This window comes from Dermacentor andersoni, chromosome 4 (genome assembly GCF_023375885.2).
Source record: "Dermacentor andersoni chromosome 4, qqDerAnde1_hic_scaffold, whole genome shotgun sequence".
Lineage (NCBI taxonomy): Eukaryota > Metazoa > Arthropoda > Arachnida > Ixodida > Ixodidae > Dermacentor > Dermacentor andersoni.
Window position 1 is genome coordinate 7,759,304 of NC_092817.1, and position 21,601 is coordinate 7,780,904.

General features: G+C 47.8%; 1 protein-coding gene across 1 annotated transcript in view; it reads left to right on the top strand.

Moving 5' to 3' along the window:
* Positions 1–252: 252 nt before the first annotated feature.
* DUBAI (Deubiquitinating apoptotic inhibitor) overlaps positions 253–21,601 on the top strand; it is a 122,492-nt gene continuing 101,143 nt past the window's right edge. The window contains exons 1-3 of the mRNA XM_050182798.3: positions 253–862; positions 2,210–2,316; positions 8,697–8,874. Of these exons, the coding sequence (XP_050038755.1) occupies positions 671–862; positions 2,210–2,316; positions 8,697–8,874 (477 nt within the window). The 5' untranslated portion in view covers positions 253–670. The remainder of the gene's footprint in view (positions 863–2,209; positions 2,317–8,696; positions 8,875–21,601) is intronic.

Here is a 21,601-nt window from a genome sequence, read left to right on the forward strand (position 1 = left end):
GTTGAACTTGAGAGTGTGCGGGGCCTGACACTACTAGCGAGGCGCTACGCTGCTACGGTTGCCGGATTAAAACTGACTACTGTCACCAAGTCTAGCAAGCGTCTCAGGAGCTGGCAACCTCGGCGCGTAGCAACATGGCGGCGCTCTTGCGGTTCCCGATTTCAATGCATGGGCCCTATGGGTAGCTTGTCCTCTATGCTTAGAGGTTCCCACTTTTCCGGCCCAGCTTTTCCTCTAGAGTTGTTGTACTATCTCTATGTCTTAGGCCACGGTAACTCTATTGAACTCCATATCTAGGCGGCGTATCGGCTGGCGTTCTGGCGTTCTGTAGGCTGGCGGCTGGCGTCATGGCTGGCTTGAACGAGGTTCTTACGCGCGTTTACGATTGTATTGTCACAGCTTCCTAGCTGGCAAAGTTTGCTTTACTGTAGCCAAGGTTGATACGAGCCTGTAAATGCGTGAGACATAGGAAAGCGAATAAGAAATGTAAATCAAGATTAAATTAAGTGGACATATTCAATGCCGTTTAACGGCTTGAAGGCCCGACGCGAACTTTATATAGCAATGATTGTGCAATTTGTGTCCGCCCAGGCAATTGCTGCATATTCTCGGCTGTTCTCACGGATTTGCTAATCGTACCGATTGACACGAATACACAGTCGCTACAAAGATGCATCATATTCTTCAAGGAATCGTCAAATCCGACTCTCCGGAAGAAGTCAAACGAAACTTGATCGAAAATAAGCTTATTCCAGCTGCTTCAAAACCGATGAACTTAAATGATTGCCAATCACTGCTTGAAGCGTCATGGGACCTCGCAATCAGTGGCGACACTGGCTTTCTTCAAAACGGTGGAATTCAGGTAAGTCGTTTTCGCTAGAATTCCTTCCACAGTGCGCGCCGAGAAACTGGACGTCTGTGTGTCTGTTCGCGCGGTACTTGCAGTGACACATCAACTAGTCTAGACACACGAAATGTGTGTCGTTTTCTGACTGCAGAATTGTGCTTTTAGGGTCGTTCTAATTAATATTTACTTGCTCACTTTCTGTGAATATGTTTGCATACTGTGTAAAAACGTGTAATTTAAACTGCACGATCCCATATATTTGTGATCCCTTTATTTCAAAGTGAATTTTATTCAATAAACACTGCAATTATGCATGTAACTTTAACATGAAGGAATATGTTCCAAAATGAAATCACTGGAGTGGGTCCTCTCATATTGGGTCCTCTCACTGGAGTGGATCCTCTCATATTAAAAACATTTCTAATTAACAACAAGAAACAAAAACACGTAAACCAAGAAATCACTATGCTGATTATTCAGAATACAACATGGAACTTAAGTACGAACGAAAGTCTTTAAATGATGCGGGATTGTGATAATAATCACAAATTATCAACTGCACAGGAACAAATGTGCGACCTTAGTGTTTGCTTAAATTATGAAAGCGATGGTTTAGTCTTGATCTCGTAAGGTTAGTATTCCATAGCTTACTTAAAAAGCTAGTTGTTTGAGTGCTTTGATTAGTTTCAGTTTTGTAACAGAAGATTGTTTAGTAATGAAAATCTTGTTACATTGTGATTAATAATCTTATTTCTGTGAACTAACTGAACTAGATTGTGATTATTAATGATGCAAATATTCCAAGATTATAATTAACCAAATAATTAATCTTAATTAAATTGAGATAATGAAAGAGCAGAGACGTGAGAATCGCAACAACTCCGTGTAATCGCATGGATGGCTCAATTTTGAATTCGCTGAAGTGCAACTTAATGGGTTTTGTGAGTTAGTCCCCAAGAAGTATAATGCAATAGTTTAAGTGAGTAGGTTTAAATGCATAGTAAAGTGTGATTAAAGTATGTTGTTGGAAGTAATGTCTGCAGTTGCTAGAACCCTTCGAGTAAAAGTGATGGTTTGCCCCTGTAGTGCCTAAACGCTACCGCCAGAGCCTCCACTATCACTGAAAATAGGAATAGCACATTCCTCTAACCATATTTTCCAGTAGTAGTAGCTAATGCTGTTAATGAGTCTTAAGTGAGTAAGGAAACGGTTTGCAGCATCTTTGTTTGCCATTTTCATTAAGGAGTGTGCCCTGTGTCATATAGAATGCAACATGTTACCCATGTTCTTCACAGCTGCTAGTGACGTGTGTCAACGAAAAGATGTTCACATATGAGAAGAACCTGTTTCATCTATTTGTAGGTGTTCACAGCCTGGTGCAAGCATCACAGAAATGCTCTGATGAGGTTTTTCACCCAGAGTCACTTGACGACAGCACTGACATCGCCTGAGGTCATTCACAAAGACAAGTATGCAGTATAAGCCCACATGCCCCCATTCATTCATAACCATGTAGTGCACTGCATGATTTGCTTAAAATGAGTCTGGAGGCTATTTTGTTGCTCATCTGAGCTGTGTTTATCAAACGCTGGCTTCATTTGGTTACATTGTCATATGGGTCGAAGCAATCGGACATAGTCTTATCCTCTGCCTATTCTTTTACTTTGGGAAAGCTGCACAAAAATTTACTGTTTCTTGCAACACTGTCCCGTTACAGACCTGTCACATTGGACGCTTTGATCCTCATCTAAGTAAACTGTCTTTAGTGGTATGCTGGTCCCAGTTGATCGACCATATACCAGACACCACTAGACACACCCAGAACAGAAAGCCCTAGTTTACACAAATTCTGGCAGAGCCCATCCCAGGACGAACATCAATGTTAATGCGATTAGCATTGAAGCAATGTAGCGACATGCCCTATTGCCAAATTTTACACTTCTGTGCGGCTGACTCTGTTACCGACACATTTTTCATTTCTCTATAGCTCAACACTCCTTACTCAGTGAACACTCTGGTCTAACCTGGTCCACTTCTCCACACAGGGCTGCTCTTGATGCCTTCTTTTTCACATCTCTGTAGCTAACTTGTTCTGCTTGTCTACCTGGGCACATATATACACCCTGTGGCATATATATGCCCATTGGGAAGGATTGGTCAAGAATGCTCACGTACCTAGTGTCACATGCGCACTTGCACATTCTTAATGGCGCAAGTTGTCTATTCCTAAGCTGTATATTTAGGCACATACCCAGTGACTCAAGTTGCTATAAAAGAGGTTAGACTCCTACCGGAAAGTGTGTGAAGTTCCCAAAGAATGCTAATTGCATAAATATGTGTCTGTGATACAATAAGGACGATGTTTCAGGGAACTGTATTCAAGGAGAGCCTTCCTTACTTAGTTGTATGCAGTTTTATTATACTGATTTATACCAGTGTCAACAAGCATGCATTGGAAAATTTATGCATAATATTAATGAAAAATAGTATTTATGTATAGTATTATGACGGCATGTTTAAAAATTTTCTAGGTTAATTTGTGTTCTTGTTCTACATCAGCTAACTTATGAGATCAAGAGAGCAACCTTTGGTAATGCTCAAGAACTTGGATTGGATCAGAGTCCAATAAGAGCAAAATAACTTGGAAGGGACACTAAAGGCAAATACTAAGTTTACGTGGACTCTTAAATTATAATTCCAGAAACCTCGTAGCGCTTATTTCATGTCAAGAAAAGACTTAGCTTACAAGAAAATTGCATCTGAAGGATCCGCATACCTTTAGCGCAATTCAAATCACCCGTGCCCGAGCGGGGAGTGGTGACGTTGCATACGCCATCACTGCCCTTTGCTTCCGTCGGTGAGTAAAATGGCACCTGACAGATGGCTATACGGTTTCCTGCGAAAAATGCTAACACACAGCCAGGGAGAAACTGAGCCAAGACGGAGCATTGGGTTTGCCGCTGCAGCTCCTCTTGGTTGAATGATGTGGACCGCTTGGGAATTCCACAACATCACATGGACGTGGCATCTCTCCAACTTGCAGTTTGTACGAGTTTTGCAAGCCAGCAATATCAGCGTAGTACTGCGTGATAAAGAAACTACTGAAATACGAAAGAGCAGGCGGCACAGAGTGGAAAAAACTAAACTTTTCGACTTCCACATCGTTGTCAAGGGTAACATAAATGAGTTATTTTTTCTAAAAAATCTAATAGGGCTGGAGAAATAGCATTATCTTTCATATTATAATGCAATACAATGATCTTTATTTATTACGAGTGGTTGAGTACTAATGACAGAATTATAATCTGGAGCGCTTTTGTCATAGGGCTAGTACTTGGAATGTCCCGGGGTAGTCTGTAATCGTGACCTGCATTTACCTCAATTTTTTGGTTATCAAAGCTTTGATTGTAATAATTTTGGCACCTTAGACGTTCTAGAGCACTAAATCTATCACTTTAGCTTGACTTAATATTTGCCTTTAGTGTCCCTTTAACAAAGCTTGTTGAAAAAATGACCATGTAGTAGCACTTAATCTGCATCAAGCTTGACAGTGATTGACTCAAGTGTACTTCGCCACAGTGGCGCTATGACATTGTGCTGCTGAACACTAGGTTGTTGGGGCTCCCTCACGACTGCATACTGATGGCGATAAACCAAGCTTTGGGTGCACATTAAGGAATCCGCATAACCCATTGTACACCTTCTAGATGCTAAAGGGCCCTAAAACGCCTCTGACATTTTTTTACATACTTTGAATCAACATGTGCATTGCATACAGTATATTGTGACAATCATCTTTCACTAATATGGCAATGCTACATGCTGCAGGTGAGCCCCAAATTAAAAAAAAACTTCCTGTCCTTTCGTCGCACGTTGTGATGCCAGCAGGGTTCTGCTCATGACGTTACCAGGATGAAAGCTGTCAATTGGTCAGTCAACAGTAGTGCCAACGTGAGGAGAGCCTGTTCTGAGAATAGAGAAGCTCGTCCATTGTGCAACACTGAACCTATTATGAAGCTCTCATTCAGTCAGCATCACGCAGAAGGCGATAAGGGGTGGACAGGGGAGGAGTCTTTCTTCCGGTCTGTTGATGCGACCCGAAGATTTCACTGCATTGCATGGAGGAGAGAGTGCCACTAGGGATGATAGAAAATGCAAGCGAGAAACTGTGGTGCCCATGTACTTATTCATCAAATGCTTGTAACTTGCTATTCTTCCGGTCTGTTGATGCGACCCGAAGATTTCACTGCATTGCATGGAGGAGAGAGTGCCACTAGGGATGATAGAAAATGCAAGCGAGAAACTGTGGTGCCCATGTACTTATTCATCAAATGCTTGTAACTTGCTATTACAGCACCATCTCAATATATTACTGCAGCCGTAGGTTCATTCTAGATTTTCTGCACAACTGTCACAAACAATTGCCACCAACCCACCATGGTAGCTTAGTGGCTATGGTGTTGTGCTGCTAAGTTCAAGGTCACGAGTTTCGATCCTGACAGTGGCAGCCCCATCATGACAGGAGTGAAATGCAAAAACGCCTGTGTACTTAGGTTTAGGTGCACATTAAAGAACTCATGGTAGTGCAAATTTATCCAGTCCCCCACTATGTCATGCCTCATAATCAGATCATGGTTTTGGCACGTAAGCCTCCACAGGTAAGACCCCGGAATTTTAAACAGCTGACACTATGCAACAAATTTTTGAGCTCAGAATGGTTTAGAAGCCCTGTAAACCTAACAATTTTTTTTTTAGTTCTGCAGTGACTTCAAGTAGCAAAGTCAATTATTCCTGCTTTCTATTAAAGAGTTTGCTACGCAAACTTTATGAGAGATAGTTTCATGAGACCAATAACGACAAGTCATTTCTTATTAAAAGCAAATTTTGTATATTCTAGCCACATTCTCTACTGTTGGATTATACTTATACATGACATCAGTCATATTTTCAACGGGTTTGCAAGCATATATAGTTGGATACAACTTAAGACTGCAGTGAAGCCCTGCCCACGCCCTCATAACCGTGAGCCACTGTTCATCCGCGAGGCTGCAAGTAGTTTGTACTTGAAACTTGCCCTGTTATCTAAATAAGGTGGTAACCACAAAAATTATATTATAAGCATGTAATTGTATACGTTTTCAATCATCTATTATAGTGGAATGGTGAAAGCCTAACTTCTTATTGAACTGAAATAAAACGCTTGCTTCGCTGGAACTATTTACTGTCAAATTTCACTTCATTGGCATTCAAGTTTCATAAGTAAAACGAACTCAGCAGTGAAATGAGCTGTACCGTGGACTTTTGAAGAGTTAAATGCTCAGACTGTATACACTTTGTCCATGTCTGTTGTACACTTCATCGCTTCCGCCAATGAAAAGACTTCAAGAACAGCAGATGCTCCTTATGACGCCATTTTGAAAACGTTGCATGACGATGACTTCGTTTGCTTCTGTGATTCGCTAGGGCAGTAACACAACCCCATGCGGTCTGTGTGCCTTAGTGGCCAACTGCTCTTTCTTTAAGTTGCATCCTACTATAGACTGACGTGCACAAGTGGAATGCTTGGTCGGAGATATGGATTTAAAAAAATCTGAGATGTTAACAGATTGTTTGAAAACGTAAATAATAAGCGCCAGACATGCAGTAGTTCTGAATTTCTTAATACAGTCGACTCTTGTTAAAACGGACCCTGATAATCCGACAAAAATGATCTGTTTTATCCAAAGTCCGTAATATCCGAAACGCCTCACTTCTGAAACTTTGGTCACGATGTGTAACAACATTATTGCCAAGAGTGAGTGACGAACCTCCAAAGTAAAAAACAAACGAGCAAAAGTTGCAGTTTCGCTCGAAAGCTGAAGCATCGATTGCGATGGCAAAATAGTAGACAGCTATGGGAAGTAAGGATAGTAGTTTTATCGGCCGTATAAAGTTGCAAACATTACCTTACTAACTAAATTAACAAGCTCTGTGTCACGCGTGCACAGGTAAACATGAACACATCTCGCTCAATGACCGCGGAAAGTTGCTGTCAAAACGTTTGAGTGAAGAAGTGCAGCAGCAAGCGAGCGAATTGACCCTCGTGCTGTCTTTCGCTTCAATGTGAACTAAACGTTGAAAGCACAGCACATGCGAAGCTACCGGCACTGGGCGCACTTTGTCCACATCGCAGATCGCCTTCAAGATACGGTGCCTGCGCCGTTAACAGCAGCCACCTGAACAGAACCCCCTCCCCCCCGTCCCTCGCGTTCGAAAGGCAGCACGCTTACGCCCCACTTTCCTCCCTCCCTCACACGCATGATATTTAGCCGCGATCGTCAGCTGGCCCTTGTAAGTCTGTTACCAGCCCGTGTCGACACAGCAAAATTCTGTTTTATGCGCCCGATTTTGACAAAAATTGTCGCTCATTTCGTCTGTTGTAGCCAAAAGTTCGTTGTAGCGCGGTCCGTTAAAAGCAAACTTCGTTGCATTAGTGAAATAGGTAGAGCAAACTTAAGTTGAAATATGGTCCGTTATATCCGAAAGTCTGTTGTACGTGCGTCCGTTGTAACGAGCGTAGACTGTATAAACTCATGATTACTGCAACAACTCCCAGCAACATTCTTCAAGAAAAGTTCAAGTGTGATTTAGAAAGTGAGCAGAAGTGGATGGGACATTTAAGATTTAGTTAGGTTGTTTAAGTTGTAATTTGGTTGAAAGCCTTGGTCACATTAGTGAATGTTATTCTTGTAAGGACCTGCTTAGCACTAGCATTTTTCACATTCCTGGTGTTTCTAGTTGCTTTTATATTCATTTATGTCATTAAGTTTGGCATTCCACTGGAAATGTTGATTGAGCGGTGGTGGTATTTTACTACAAGAAATGGTTCATACCAAAATTCCATTATTTTCTAATGTTGCTTTCCAGGAAAATTGTTGCTTTACGCAACAAAAATAAATTTAGAACTATATACCATTGAATCAGACAAGTTTAATTACTCTTTAAGCAGTGCAGTTGTGACTTGCGATGTGTGCGAATCTACAATAATACAAATATGACTACTAGTAGTTTTTTTTTAAGGAGGCACTGTTGACTTTTATCGTGTTTCATATGACAGCAATTGTCCAATTAATTCAAAGTATCATGCACTTAGAAAGGTTGAGCGTAGGGTGAGCTGACACTCATTTATGGCTGCAGTTAATAAGGGAACACTAATTTACAATTACGAAATGAAACAAATACATATAGTATCACATAATACAAACATAACATTATGTGAAGATACAAATTTGAACATACAGTCATAAATACAAACTTTCTCAGGCAAACAATATGTGTGTGCTTTATATTACAAACATTTTCACCAGAGGTCACTTAATTATGTTGTAGCATATATGCACTTGCGCCTCACTTCCTTGTGTATATTAATGTAATTGAATGACTCATTCATTGAAACACAGTCATAAGCCTCGAACACACAGTTATAAACTTTTTTACCCTTTTAATTGCATTCACTGCTCAGTCAAGAGTTAATGTAGGCACAGTAAGGAACCCTTTATAATACATGTTTTGCTGAAAGTGCTGAAATTTTCTTGTGTCATAGTTTTTATTGCTCTGATCATTCAGGTGCTACAACTTCTGTATTTACTATTGCTTTTACTCTTTGTTAACTTTTTGCAGTCTTGTAGAACATAGTCTTTTACCACTACTCCTACGGCAGTATATTGCATAATAACTGCAGTGTTTATATTTACTGCACTAAGATAACTAAGGTGGTGGAAATAATGTCTTTTTCTTTTTTCACAATTACTCTACACGCTGGCTACCCTGAGAGAAACATTGGTCACTGTCCTCTTTTTGGATGACGTAGGATGTTGCAGCTGGTAGCAGCCGTGTTGTCAAACATGGAAGATGACCAAGTCTTCCCCAAGATGTGCTGTGTGGTGCAGGCGCACTGTGTGGCCTACCTAGATGGGTGCAGGGGGGCCCTGCCTGTCACCTGTGCCATGGTGTCCCTGCTGGAGCGCTTCCCTCAGTGTGTGCCCAAGGTTGGTTTTGGCTTTTGGGGAACATCACTGGGCTGTACTTGCCTAGTGTACAACGATGGAAGAGGATCAACGCAAAATGCACTTCGCTGTGTATTTCTTTGCATGCATGGCTCGGCCAACTTGCTTACAGAGAAATTGAGCACAACAACCGAGTATGAGAAGATTAGTGAATGTTTCTTGACCTGACAACCATTGCTTCAAGAAAATGCTGAAGGAGAAAAACCAGGCGTTTGCAGTCAAACCAATGCTTCCCGCACAATAGGCACCGTTTAGGCTGGTATTTGTGCCACCAAATCTGCATAACTTCTTTCAGTGTGCTCTAAATGAAGTTAGAAAACAGGAGCAATGCACACGTGTCTCATATTTCGGATATTTTTCGCAAAACTTGCAAATTATTATCATTCATGTTCCTCGAGGCAATTAATCGAAATTTCACATAAAGATCCCCCAAACTTACTTAAAAATTATTTCATCATACCTGCTTTACTTCCATTCAATACACCAACTAGTAAACTACAGTTTTATATATTATAAAGGAGGTTTATTGGGGTTCGCAGCGACCGCCGGTTCTACGATGCACCGAGCACAGTCCCCGAGCTCGAGCTTCTGCTGCGCGCTTGATGCTGCCGATGATGCTGACTGCGCGCATGTTCGTCATCTTCCTTACAATGGCCCCGCGGAAATAAAGGAGCCATCCTGGCGACTTAGTTTTCTGGAAGGACGGTAGAATTGTGATACGGCTTGAGACGCTGAACGTGAACGACTTCGCGGTTACGACGTCGCATGTCGGACGGCGGCGTTAGCGGCTCAACCAGGTAATTAACGGTTGATGTTCTCTCGAGAACGCGGTATGGACCGTCATACTTCGGAAGGAGCTTTGAAGCGAGCCCAGGCGTGCGGTGTGGCACTAACAACCAGACGAGAGCGCCCGGGAGAAAAGTGGGAGTCGAGTTCCGGGCATCGTGAACGGCTTTTTGGCGGTGCTGGTCGTCCGAGGTGAATCGGCGGGCAAGCTGCCGACATTCCTCTGCTTGCCTGGCGGCTTCCGAGATCAGCAGGCATTCGGATGGGTCCGGCCGGTAGGGCAGAATGGTGTCGATGGTGTGCGAAGGATGACGGCCGTAAAGAAGGTAAAAGGGTGAGACTCCGGTAGTGGCCTGAGTCGCGGTGTTGTAGGCGTAGGTGACAAACGGAAGAACTAGGTCCCAATTAGAGTGATCAGGTGAGACATACATGGCGAGCATGTCACCAAGAGTTCGATTAAAGCGTTCCGTGGTACCGTTAGTCTGTGGGTGATAAGCAGTGCATTTACGATGAACAATAGCGCATTCAGCAAGCAGTTGTTCGATGACTTCAGATAAGAAGGCGCGGCCTCTATCGCTTAAAAGTTCACGTGGACCTCCATGACGAAGGAGAAATCGGTGAAGTAGGAAATTGGCGACCTCCTGCGCTGTAGCATTTGGTAGAGCAGCAGTCTCCGAATAACGGGTTAAGTGGTCTACCGCAGCGATTATCCACCTGTTGCCGGCAGGAGTCAACGGAAGTGGCCCGTAGAGATCTATGCCCACACGATCAAAGGGTCGGGATGGGCATTGTAAAGGCTGGAGTTCACCGGCGGAGTTGTGCGGTGGCGCTTTCCGGCGTTGGCACTCATGACAAGAGCGGACGAACTTTCGAACGCAATTATACATTCCGCGCCAGTAATAGCGGTGTCGAAGTCTTTCGTAGGTCTTGAAGACTCCCGCATGGCCACACTGAGGGTCGACGTGGAACGAGGAGCAGAGCTCTGATCGCAAGATTCGCGGAATGACGAGTAACCAGGTGCGTCCCTCTGGGGCATAGTTGCGTCGATATAGTAGCTGGTCGCGAATCGCAAAATGAGGCACTTGGCGCCGAAGCGTGCGTGACGCTGGGACTTTCGACGTATCCGAGAGAAGGTCGAGCAGAGATGCAGTCCAGGGATCATTACGCTGTGCAGCAGCGATAGTGTCAACGTCCAGAGAGGATAATGTGCACTCGCAGGGGGAGTCGTGACTGGCCTTCAGGGGAAGTGGTGATCGGGATAGCGCGTCAGCGTCGGAGTGCTTTCGCCCGGAACGGTACACCACGCGGATGTCGTATTCTTGGATTCGCAATGCCCAGCGGGCAAGGCGGCCCGATGGATCTTCGAGCGTCGACAGCCAACATAGTGCGTGGTGGTCGGCCACTACGTCAAAAGATCGGCCGTATTGTCACGTGGTGGTGACGTTGAAGAAAGAACACAGTAGCAATACTGTGAACAAGAAAACTAACTTTTATTGGGCGAACCTGTGCCCACAAAACAGGCTACACTTATAGCGCAACGATAGCGGCGAACACGCTCGGCGATCGTCGAAAATCTGCCCAGCGGGTCAAGCGCGTCGGCTTTTATACAGCAGTCGTCGAATGTTCCAGACTAATCGCTGGGATCCGCGCGTATTCCACAATGTTCTACGCCATTCGCGTCAGGCGATGAAATCAGATAACATAAGGTTCGGCGACAACAGACAGCCGGGTAGAATCATCGATAACTTTCCAGAAACGTCGGATACATGCAGGCGCGTCCGTCGCTGTGCGATTACAGTTGTTAAGCGGCGAAACGTGGTCGCCCGATAAAGATAAGTACACGTGTCATTACCCCCCTCTTAAAAAGCATCGCCCCGATGCTGCTAACAAACGAAAGTAATCAACAAAAGCACTCGTAGCAAAGAAAAGAACAAAATGACGAAGTTCGTCAGCGTCCGTAAAAGGGTTTAAGGCGCACCACGTGGACCACTTCAGATCGTGCGCGGCGCCGCTGTGAATGCGAAATGCCGTCTGGCACGACCTCATAGTCCAGAGCGCCAATACGTCGGATGACCTTGTAGGGTCCGAAATAGCGTCGGAGTAGTTTCTCACTGAGTCCTCGTCGGCGTATCGGGGTCCAAACCCAAACACGGTCGCCGGGCTGGTACTCAACAAAGCATCGTCGGAGGTTGTAGTGTCGGCTGTCGGTCCTCTGTTGGTTCTTGATCCGTAGGCGGGCGAGCTGTCGGGCTTCTTCGGCTCGCTGGAGATAGCTAGCGACGTCAACATTCTCTTCGTCAGTGACGTGGGGCAGCATGGCGTCGAGCGTCGTCGTCGGGTTCCTGCCGTAAACCAGCTTAAACGGCGTGATCTGTGTTGTTTCTTGCACCGCCGTGTTGTAAGCGAATGTTACGTACGGCAGGACGGCATCCCAGGTCTTGTGTTCGACGTCGACGTACATCGCTAGCATGTCGGCGAGGGTCTTATTCAGCCGCTCCGTAAGACCATTCGTCTGCGGGTGGTAGGCCGTGGTTCTTCTGTGCCTTGTCTGACTGTATTTCAGAATGGCTTGCGTGAGCTCCGCTGTAAAGGCCGTTCCTCTGTCGGTGATGAGGACTTCTGGGGCGCCATGTCGAAGCAGGATGTTTTCGACAAAGAATTTCGCCACTTCGGCTGCGCTACCTTTCGGCAGTGCTTTAGTTTCAGCGAAGCGGGTGAGGTAGTCTGTCGCCACGACGATCCACTTATTTCCGGTTGTTGACGTCGGAAAGGGTCCCAGCAAGTCCATCCCGATCTGCTGGAATGGTCGGGAAGGAGGCTCGATTTTCTGTAGTAATCCGGCTGGCCTTGTCGGCGGTGTCTTGCGTCGCTGACAGTCTCGGCATGTTCTGACATAACGGGCGACGTCGGCGGTCAGGCGCGGCCAATAATACTTTTCTTGTATCCTCGATAGTGTCCGGGAAAAACCGAGGTGTCCAGTGGTCGGATCGTCATGTAGGGCGTGCAATACTTCTGGACGAAGTCCTGACGGGACAACAAGAAGGTAGTTGGGACTGGTGAAAAGTTCTTCTTCACGAGGAGATTGTTTTGAAGCGTGAAGGAAGATAATCCGCGCTTAAATGCCCTGGGGACAACGTCGGTGTGCCCTTCCAAATATTCCACCAGGCCTTTTAGCTCCGGGTCTGCCCGTTGCTGTTCAGCGAAGTCTTCCGCGCTTATCATGCCAAGGAAGGCGTCATCTTCGTCATCTTGCGGCGGCGGGTCAATGGGGGCGCGTGATAGGCAATCGGCATCGGAGTGTTTTCGTCCTGACTTGTAGGTTATAGTGATGTCGTATTCTTGTAGTCTGAGGCTCCACCGTGCCAGTCGTCCTGAAGGATCCTTTATACTCGCTAGCCAACACAACGCGTGATGGTCACTGACGACTTTGAATGGCCTGCCATAAAGATAAGGGCGAAATTTAGCTGTAGCCCAAACGATGGCGAGGCATTCCTTTTCGGTTGTAGAATAGTTGCCTTCCGCTTTTGACAGCGACCGGCTAGCGTAAGCTATCACCTGTTCGACTCCGTTTCTCCTCTGGACTAGAACGGCACCGAGGCCTAGGCTACTGGCGTCAGTATGGATTTCTGTATCGGCGTACTCGTCGAAGTGCGCAAGTACCGGCGGCGACTGCATGCGTCGTTTGAGTTCTTCAAATGCGTCGGCCTGCGGCGTTTCCCACTTGAACTCAACATCACATTTAGTTAGACGTGTCAACGGCTCGGCGATGCGTGAAAAGTCCTTGACAAAGCGCCTGTAGTAGGCACACATGCCCAGGAATCTACGCACTGCCTTCTTGTCGGTGGGCTGCGGGAACTTTGCGATGGCAGCTGTTTTCTGGGGGTCGGGGCGTACTCCGGATTTACTGATGACGTGGCCTAGGAACAGAAGCTCGTCGTAAGCGAAGCGGCATTTTTCTGGCTTCAGAGTGAGCCCTGATGACTTGATGGCCTCTAGTACTGTGGCAAGCCGCCTAAGGTGATCGTCGAAATTTCCGGCGAATACAACGACGTCATCCAAGTAAACGAGACAGGTCTGCCATTTCAATCCCGCTAAAACCGTGTCCATCACGCGCTGGAACGTTGCAGGCGCCGAGCACAGTCCAAATGGCATAACCTTGAACTCGTAGAGGCCGTCTGGGGTGATGAAGGCGGTCTTTTCGCGATCTCTTTCGTCGACTTCTATTTGCCAATAGCCAGACTTGAGGTCCATCGAGGAGAAGTACTTAGCGTTGCAGAGCCGATCCAATGCGTCGTCTATCCGTGGAAGGGGGTATACGTCCTTCTTCGTGATCTTGTTCAGACGACGATAATCGACGCAGAAACGTAGGGTTCCGTCCTTTTTCTTCACCAGGACAACAGGGGATGCCCATGGGCTTTTCGACGGCTGGATGATGTCGTCGCGCAGCATTTCGTCGACTTGTTCTCTTATAGCTTCGCGTTCTCGCGGCGAAACTCGGTAAGGGCTTTGGCGGAGTGGTCGAGCGTACTCCTCGGTGATTATGCGATGCTTGGCGACTGGTGTTTGTCGAATCCTCGATGTCGTCGAAAAGCAGCTTTTGTATCGTCGGAGCAGACTTCTGAGCTGCTGTTGCTTAATCACTGGGAGACTTGGATTAATGTCGTAGTCTGGTTCGGGAACCATGGTCGTCGGGGTAGATGCGGCGGAATCCGAGAGGACAAACGCATTACTTGTTTCCAGAATTTCCTCGATGTAAGCGATCGTCGTGCCCTTGTTGATGTGCTTGAACTCCTGGCTGAAGTTTGTCAGCAACACTCTCGTGTTTCCTCCATGCAGTCGAGCGATCCCTCTTGCGACGCAAATTTCACGGTCGAGTAGTAGACGTTGGTCGCCTTCGATGACGCCTTCTACGTCAGCGGGTGCTTCGGTGCCGACCGAAATAACGATGCTGGAGCGAGGCGGGATGCTCACTTGATCTTCGAGCACACTCAAGGCGTGGTGACTACAAGGGCTCTCCGATGGTATCGCTTGATCTTCCGACAGCGTTATTGACTGCGACTTCAGGTCGATGATTGCGCCGTGTTGGTTCAGGAAGTCCATGCCGAGAATGACGTCTCGTGAACACTGTTGGAGGATAACGAAGGTGACAGGGTAAGTCCGGTCGTGAATGGTAATTCTTGCCGTGCACATTCCTGTCGGCGTAATCAGGTGTCCTCCAGCGGTCCGAATTTGAGGGCCTTCCCATGCAGTCTTAACCTTCTTCATCTGGACGGCGATGTGTCCACTCATGACTGAGAAATCGGCGCCTGTGTCGATTAAGGCGGTGACTGCGTGGCCGTCTAGAAGCACGTCGAGGTCGGTGGTTCTTTGTCTTGCGTTGCAGTTGGGTCTTGGCGTCGGATCACGGCTGCGTCGTGTTGAATTGAAGCTAGTACGTCGCGTCGTGAAGTCGTCTTTCGTCGGTGCAGTCTTGGCTTCCTGACTTCCTCGGGACGGTGGCGCGTCGTCATTATGTCGTCGAGATGGTTTCTTCGGCGCTTTCGTCGGCGGCGGAGGATCTTCGTCAGTTCGACGAACAGCAACCGCACCTCCATCGGTTGCTGCTTTTAGTTTTCCGGATATGGGCTCGCTGACCGGCCCCGGGCTGGGCCACTGTATGGTCGGCGCTGCGGCGACAGGTAGCGGCCTGGTGATGGCGAACGCGACGGTCGTCGAGAGCTCCATTGAGTAGCGGCGAGGTAGTCGGCGATGTCACGTGGGCGCTCTCCAAGCTGTGGACGCGGCGCGTTAATGGCGAAACCTCGCAGTCCCATCTCTCGGTATGGGCATCGTCGGTAGACGTGACCTGCCTCTCCGCAGTGGTAGCAGAGCGGGCGGTGGTCAGGAGCGCGCCAAACGTCAGTCTTCCTCGGGTAGCTGCGCTGGGCGACGGGTGGGCGTGCTGGCGGCGGCGGTGGTGGTCGACGGAATTGCGGCGTTACGGGGCCCTGGCGCGGTAGTGGAAAGGGACCTTGACGGCGGGCGACGGCGGCGTAGCTCATCGCTTGCGGCTGAGGCTGCGGTGGTTCTGGTTGCACCTCAGGAACTCCAAGCGATCGGTGCACCTCTTCTTTTACGATGTCGGCGATCGAAGCCACTTGAGGCTGCGACGAAGGCAAGACCTTGCGCAGTTCTTCGCGCACAATGGCCCTGATGGTCTCGCGCAGATCGTCCGTGGCCAGTGATTGAATTCCTGCGTAGGGGGTAGAGCTTGTACGGCGGTTGAATTGCCGGTTCCGCATTTCGAGCGTCTTCTCGATGTTCGTCGCCTCACGAAGAAACTCTTCGACGGTCTTCGGTGGGCTTCTTACCATCCCGGCGAAAAGTTCCTCCTTCACACCACGCATGAGTAGGCGAACTTTCTTTTCCTCGGCCATATCCGGGTCGGCGTGGCGGAACAGACGGGTCATTTCTTCCGTAAAGATGGCAACGTTCTCGTTTGGTAGCTGCACTCGGGCGTCCAGCATAGCTTCGGCCCTTTCCTTGCGCACGACACTTGTAAAGGTGCACAGGAAGCCGCTACGGAACAGGTCCCACGTAGTCAAGGTCGACTCCCTGTTCTCAAACCACGTTCTGGCGGCGTCTTCTAAGGCGAAGTAGACATGCCGCAGCTTGTCGTCGGAGTCCCAGTTGTTGAATGTCGCGATTCGCTCGTAGGTCTCCAGCCAAGATTCCGGGTCTTCAGTCGCTGCTCCATGGAAGGTCGGTGGGTCCCGGGGTTGTTGTAGGATAACGGGGGACGCTGGGGCAGCCATTGAGGTTGTCTTGACCACGATCTTCTTTGTCGCCTCAGGTAGAAGTCCGTGCTCTGGGGGCAGGCCTTGCAGTCTGCGGCTAGCACGCTGGCCTTGGGCGGTGTCGGTTTTGTCCTCGGGCTTCGGGCTTGGATCGCGGCTTTGCGGGGGCGTTCGGTACATGAACGCACAAGCACCTCCACCAGATGTCACGTGGTGGTGACGTTGAAGAAAGAACACAGTAGCAATACTGTGAACAAGAAAACTAACTTTTATTGGGCGAACCTGTGCCCACAAAACAGGCTACACTTATAGCGCAACGATAGCGGCGAACACGCTCGGCGATCGTCGAAAATCTGCCCAGCGGGTCAAGCGCGTCGGCTTTTATACAGCAGTCGTCGAATGTTCCAGACTAATCGCTGGGATCCGCGCGTATTCAACAATGTTCTACGCCATTCGCGTCAGGCGATGAAATCAGATAACATAAGGTTCGGCGACAACAGACAGCCGGGTAGAATCATCGATAACTTTCCAGAAACGTCGGATACATGCAGGCGCGTCCGTCGCTGTGCGATTACAGTTGTTAAGCGGCGAAACGTGGTCGCCCGATAAAGATAAGTACACGTGTCAGTATAAATATGGGCGAAACTTGCCAAGCGGCCACACAATGGCCAAACACTCCTTTTCGGTAACGCTGTAATTGGTCTCCGCCTTGGTTAACGTGCGACTCGCGTATGCGACGACGTATTCTGGGTGGCCAGGTTGACGCTGTGCCAACACAGCACCAAGGCCTACACCGCTAGCATCGGTATGGATTTCGGTTGGCGCTTGTGGGTCAAAATGGCGAAGAATGGGTGGCGTCGTGAGAAGACGGCGCAAGGTTGTGAAGGCGTCGTCACACTCTGGAGACCATGATAAGATATCTCGGGCGCCACCAAGGAGCTGCGTGAGAGGCGATATAATTCACGCAAAGTTTCGAACGAATCGCCGGAAGTAAGAGCAGAGGCTGATAAAACTGCATAGCTCTTTCATAGTAGCAGGTTTCGGGAACGCAGTAACAGCACGTAGCTTCTCGGGATCCGGGCGAATGCCCTCCTTTGAGACGACATGGCCTAAAATTGTTAGCTGACGAACAGCAAATCGACACTTCTTCAAGTTAAGTTGCAACCCGGCGTTGGTCAAGCAAGTGAGTACGTGCTGGAGGCGGAGCAGGTGGTTTGGGAAATCAGGGGCGAACACTACAATGTCGTCAAGATAGCAAAGACATATTTTCCATTTGAGGCCACGTAGCACATTATCCATCATTCTTTCGAACGTAGCAGGCGCGTTGCAAAGTCCGAAAGGCATGACAGTGAATTCATACAAGCCGTTTGGTGTAACAAAGGCAGTTTTCGGGCGATCAGCCTCTGCCATCGGAACCTGCCAGTAGCCTGACCGCAAATCCAGCGAAGAAAAGAACTCAGCTCCCTGCAAACAGTCCAGAGCATCATCGATGTGTGGTAATGGGTAGACGTCCTTCAGCGTGATCTTGTTCAACCGTCGAAAGTCAACACAGAAGCGGATGGAACCGTCTTTCTTTGTGACGAGGACCACGGGAGAGGCCCATGGGCTTTGGGAAGGTTGAATGACGCCTCGACGGAGCATGTCATCGACCTGGTCTGCAATGACGCGACGTTCCGTAGCGGACACGCGATATGGTCTTTGTCGCAGGGGTGAGTGAGTGCCAGTGTCAATATAATGCTTGACTGTCGACGCACGGCCAAGGGAGGTTTCCGCAACGTCGAAAGAAAGGCGGAAGTGCTGAAGGATTGCGAGAAGTTGAGATCGCTGCGAAGGCGTCAGATCTTCGTCGATGAATGGGCTGAACACACCAGTCGATGTTGAGTCTGGTACGGAGAGTGCACTCAGTTCATGCGCAGCAGTAGAAGACACTTCGTCGAGGACGGAGACAATTCGTGTGGAATCGACCGACTCGACGTAACCAAGGCATTCGCGGCGGAGCAGTGATAGCGGCGATGAAAGATGATTGTAAATGGGCATCGTGCTCACACCGGCGGCAAGGTCAAGAGCTGCAAAGGGCAAAGGAAGCGCTTTTCGGGTAACAAAGTGATGAGAGGGCATGAAGAAGACCGTCCCATCGGATATGGTACTACAGAAGACTGGTACGAATGCTGACGAGCACGGGGGGATACAGGTGTCTTCTGGCACGACAATTTTAGTGGCAGGATGAGCATCGACCGAGGCCAGGTCACCAAGGTGGAAAAGTTCAATCTCAGCCCGAGCGCAATTGATGATGGCATTGTGGCGTGAGAGAAAATCCCGTCCTAGAATAACGGCGTGGGAGCACGATGAAAGAACTATGAATTCAATCGTGTACAAAACGTCCTGTATGATCACACGGGCAGTACAAGCAGCGGTAGGGCGAATGGGTTGAGCACTCGCCGTTCGGAGCGACAATCCAGACAGAGACGTCGTCACTTTGCGAAGCGAACGGCAAAACCTGGCATCCATAACTGAAATAGCGGCACCGGTATCGACTAAGGCGACTGTAGCGACATCTTCGATAAACACATCAATGACATTGGCAGGTAAAGGAGGAGGACTTCGGCATGTCGACACTTGCGCAGTTCTTGCCTCAGGAACTGCGTTGTCTAGTTTCCCTCTTTGTTAGAGACGGGTCGTCGACGCATTGGGGAAAGCGATCGACGACGTGGGGAGGGTGACCGGAGGCGTTCGAAGCGTGGACGGCGATCAGTCGGGGAGCGAGCTGGTGATGGGCCGAAGGGTTCGTAAGGTGCATTTGCATCAGGCGGCACATAGGGCGCTCGGCGATCGTCGTCGAACGCCTGCAATCGGCGGCGGCAGAACCTTGCGACATGACCGGAATACCTACATGTGAAGCATATAGGGCGATTGTCCGGCGTACGCCACGGGTTAGCAACGGCAGTGGTGGTCCGGGGGACGGGAGGGGGAGGGTGGTGCACAGGCTGCTGGAAGCGATGCACGGGCATTCCATTTGTTGTGAACGCTCACCCGTTCGTAGGACGACAGCCACTCTACAACGTCGTTGTCGTCGGTTCCGCTGAAGATGGGAGGCTCCCGCTGGCGAACGGTGCCAGCGCAAGGGACGGGTGGCGATGGAAGAGTCTGCTGGTCGGCGTCCGGCATGGCGGAGGGTAGCATCCGAGAACGGAGTTCCAGGATGGTAGAGTGGAACGTTACCCCGCACGGCTCCACCACTTATAAAGGAGGTTTATTGGGGTTCGCAGCAACCGCCGGTTCTACGATGCACCGAGCACAGTCCCCGAGCTCGAGCTTCTGCTGCGCGCTTGATGCTGCTGATGCTGCTGACTGCGCGCATGTTCGTCATCTTCCTTACGATATAAAGATATATGTTGCAACTAAACAAATAAATAAACTGACAAAACGAAATTGAGAGAGTGCTGGCACTGAAGGCCGACCTGGTGGCGGGTGTCGATGCGTTGAGTGCCATTGTTGAAGAACTCCGGGTAGAAAATGCAAGTCTGACGTCTACCGACAAGGCATTGAAAAAAATTACTCCCTGATAATTTAGAATTGAAAGGGATATCATGCTCGCAAGGTGAAGTTTGCACTGCCATTTGGAAAACCGTAGATACTAAAGTAGGATGTAATATTACCAGTGCCAATTTGGATATTGTCCACCGAGCCCCAGCTAAAGTAGGAAAGCAGAAACACATTGCTTGTTTCTGTTCAGGAAAGAAAAAGAAAAGTAGGGATTCCTGAGCAAGGCCCGTAAGGCTAAACAGTGGACAAAGGACATCGGCTTCACTGGACCACACACCTATCAAATCTTCGTCAGCGATCACTTGATTCCTGAAAACAAGAAGCTTTTTGCCAAATCCCTATCTTCAAAGAAAGAAAAAAACTGGCAGTATCTTTCAACAGATAACTGCCAGATCAAAGCGAAGCACACGAGCAACAGCCAAGTCTATCGTATTTCTTCCGACGAGGATCTTGCAGCGTTCCGTTAGGCCTTCTTCTGAATGCACCAATTTCGGGAATTCATTTTTACACCTGGAGTATTACGAAAACTATGATAGCATCAAGTCCTTCTTGCATTCTTTAAATCACCATTTCATATTTATTGGCATTTCGGAAGCGTGCTTATCACCAATCAATAATAACTTGTCTTGCTTTCTTTCCTCCATTCGAGAGTACTGCTCACGTCTTTCAAGTAACCATGCGCGAACAGGTGTGTTTATTTCATTTGATGTTGCACACAAGCGAAGAGATTACGTAAGTATCAATGTGAATAACTGCAAATCTGTATGGATAGAGCTTACAAATCCTTCATTTATTCTTGGTTTTATTTATCGTTCACAGTCTTCTTCATTAGTCAGTTTTGTAACAATCTTGATTCTATCCTTTCAGCCTTGTCGCTCGAAAAGAAGGATATAGTAATCATGGGTGATACGAATGTAAATACCTTGGAAAATGTGCATCCAGTGCAGGATGCAGGATTTGGTTATGAACAATTGATTAATATGCCTACTAGATGTGTACCTGGATCTACTAGCACAATTATTGAAAACATTGTCTAACTTTATTACTCCTGAAAAGTGAAGTCCTTTAGAAACCAGGATTACTGACCACTACCTGATTTTTTTTCACTTTGAACGTTGCTTCCCAAAGCCAGTCAACACATAAAAAAAGAAAGCAAGCTTAACAAAGAGCATTCCATTCATCGCATTGCTAATGAAAACTGGTCATCAGTAGACCAAGAAGCTCATGCTAAGGAAGTGTCTAACACGTTTGCTTCTGCAATAAAAGATTGCATAAATAAATGTGCAATTGCTTTTGTGGGGGTCTAAAATGTGCTCTTCGGAAAAATGAGCGGCAACACATTAGTGCAAACAATCACAAGGGCATTTATTGCACCTTTTATACACTAATGCTTGCTGGCCGACTCACAACACATAGAACATGCTGATGGGCACGCGACAAATCTAGGAAGTCCGACTCACCGCAACCGGATAAGGAGCGAATGTGTTCGCCCCATGCTGCACAGCAATACCTGGTTGTTTGCGTTGTGGGGTTCTCCTCCGTGCTCTCGGGACAAAGGAACGACAACACAGTAGTGCAAACAATCATTATTGCACCTTTCATAG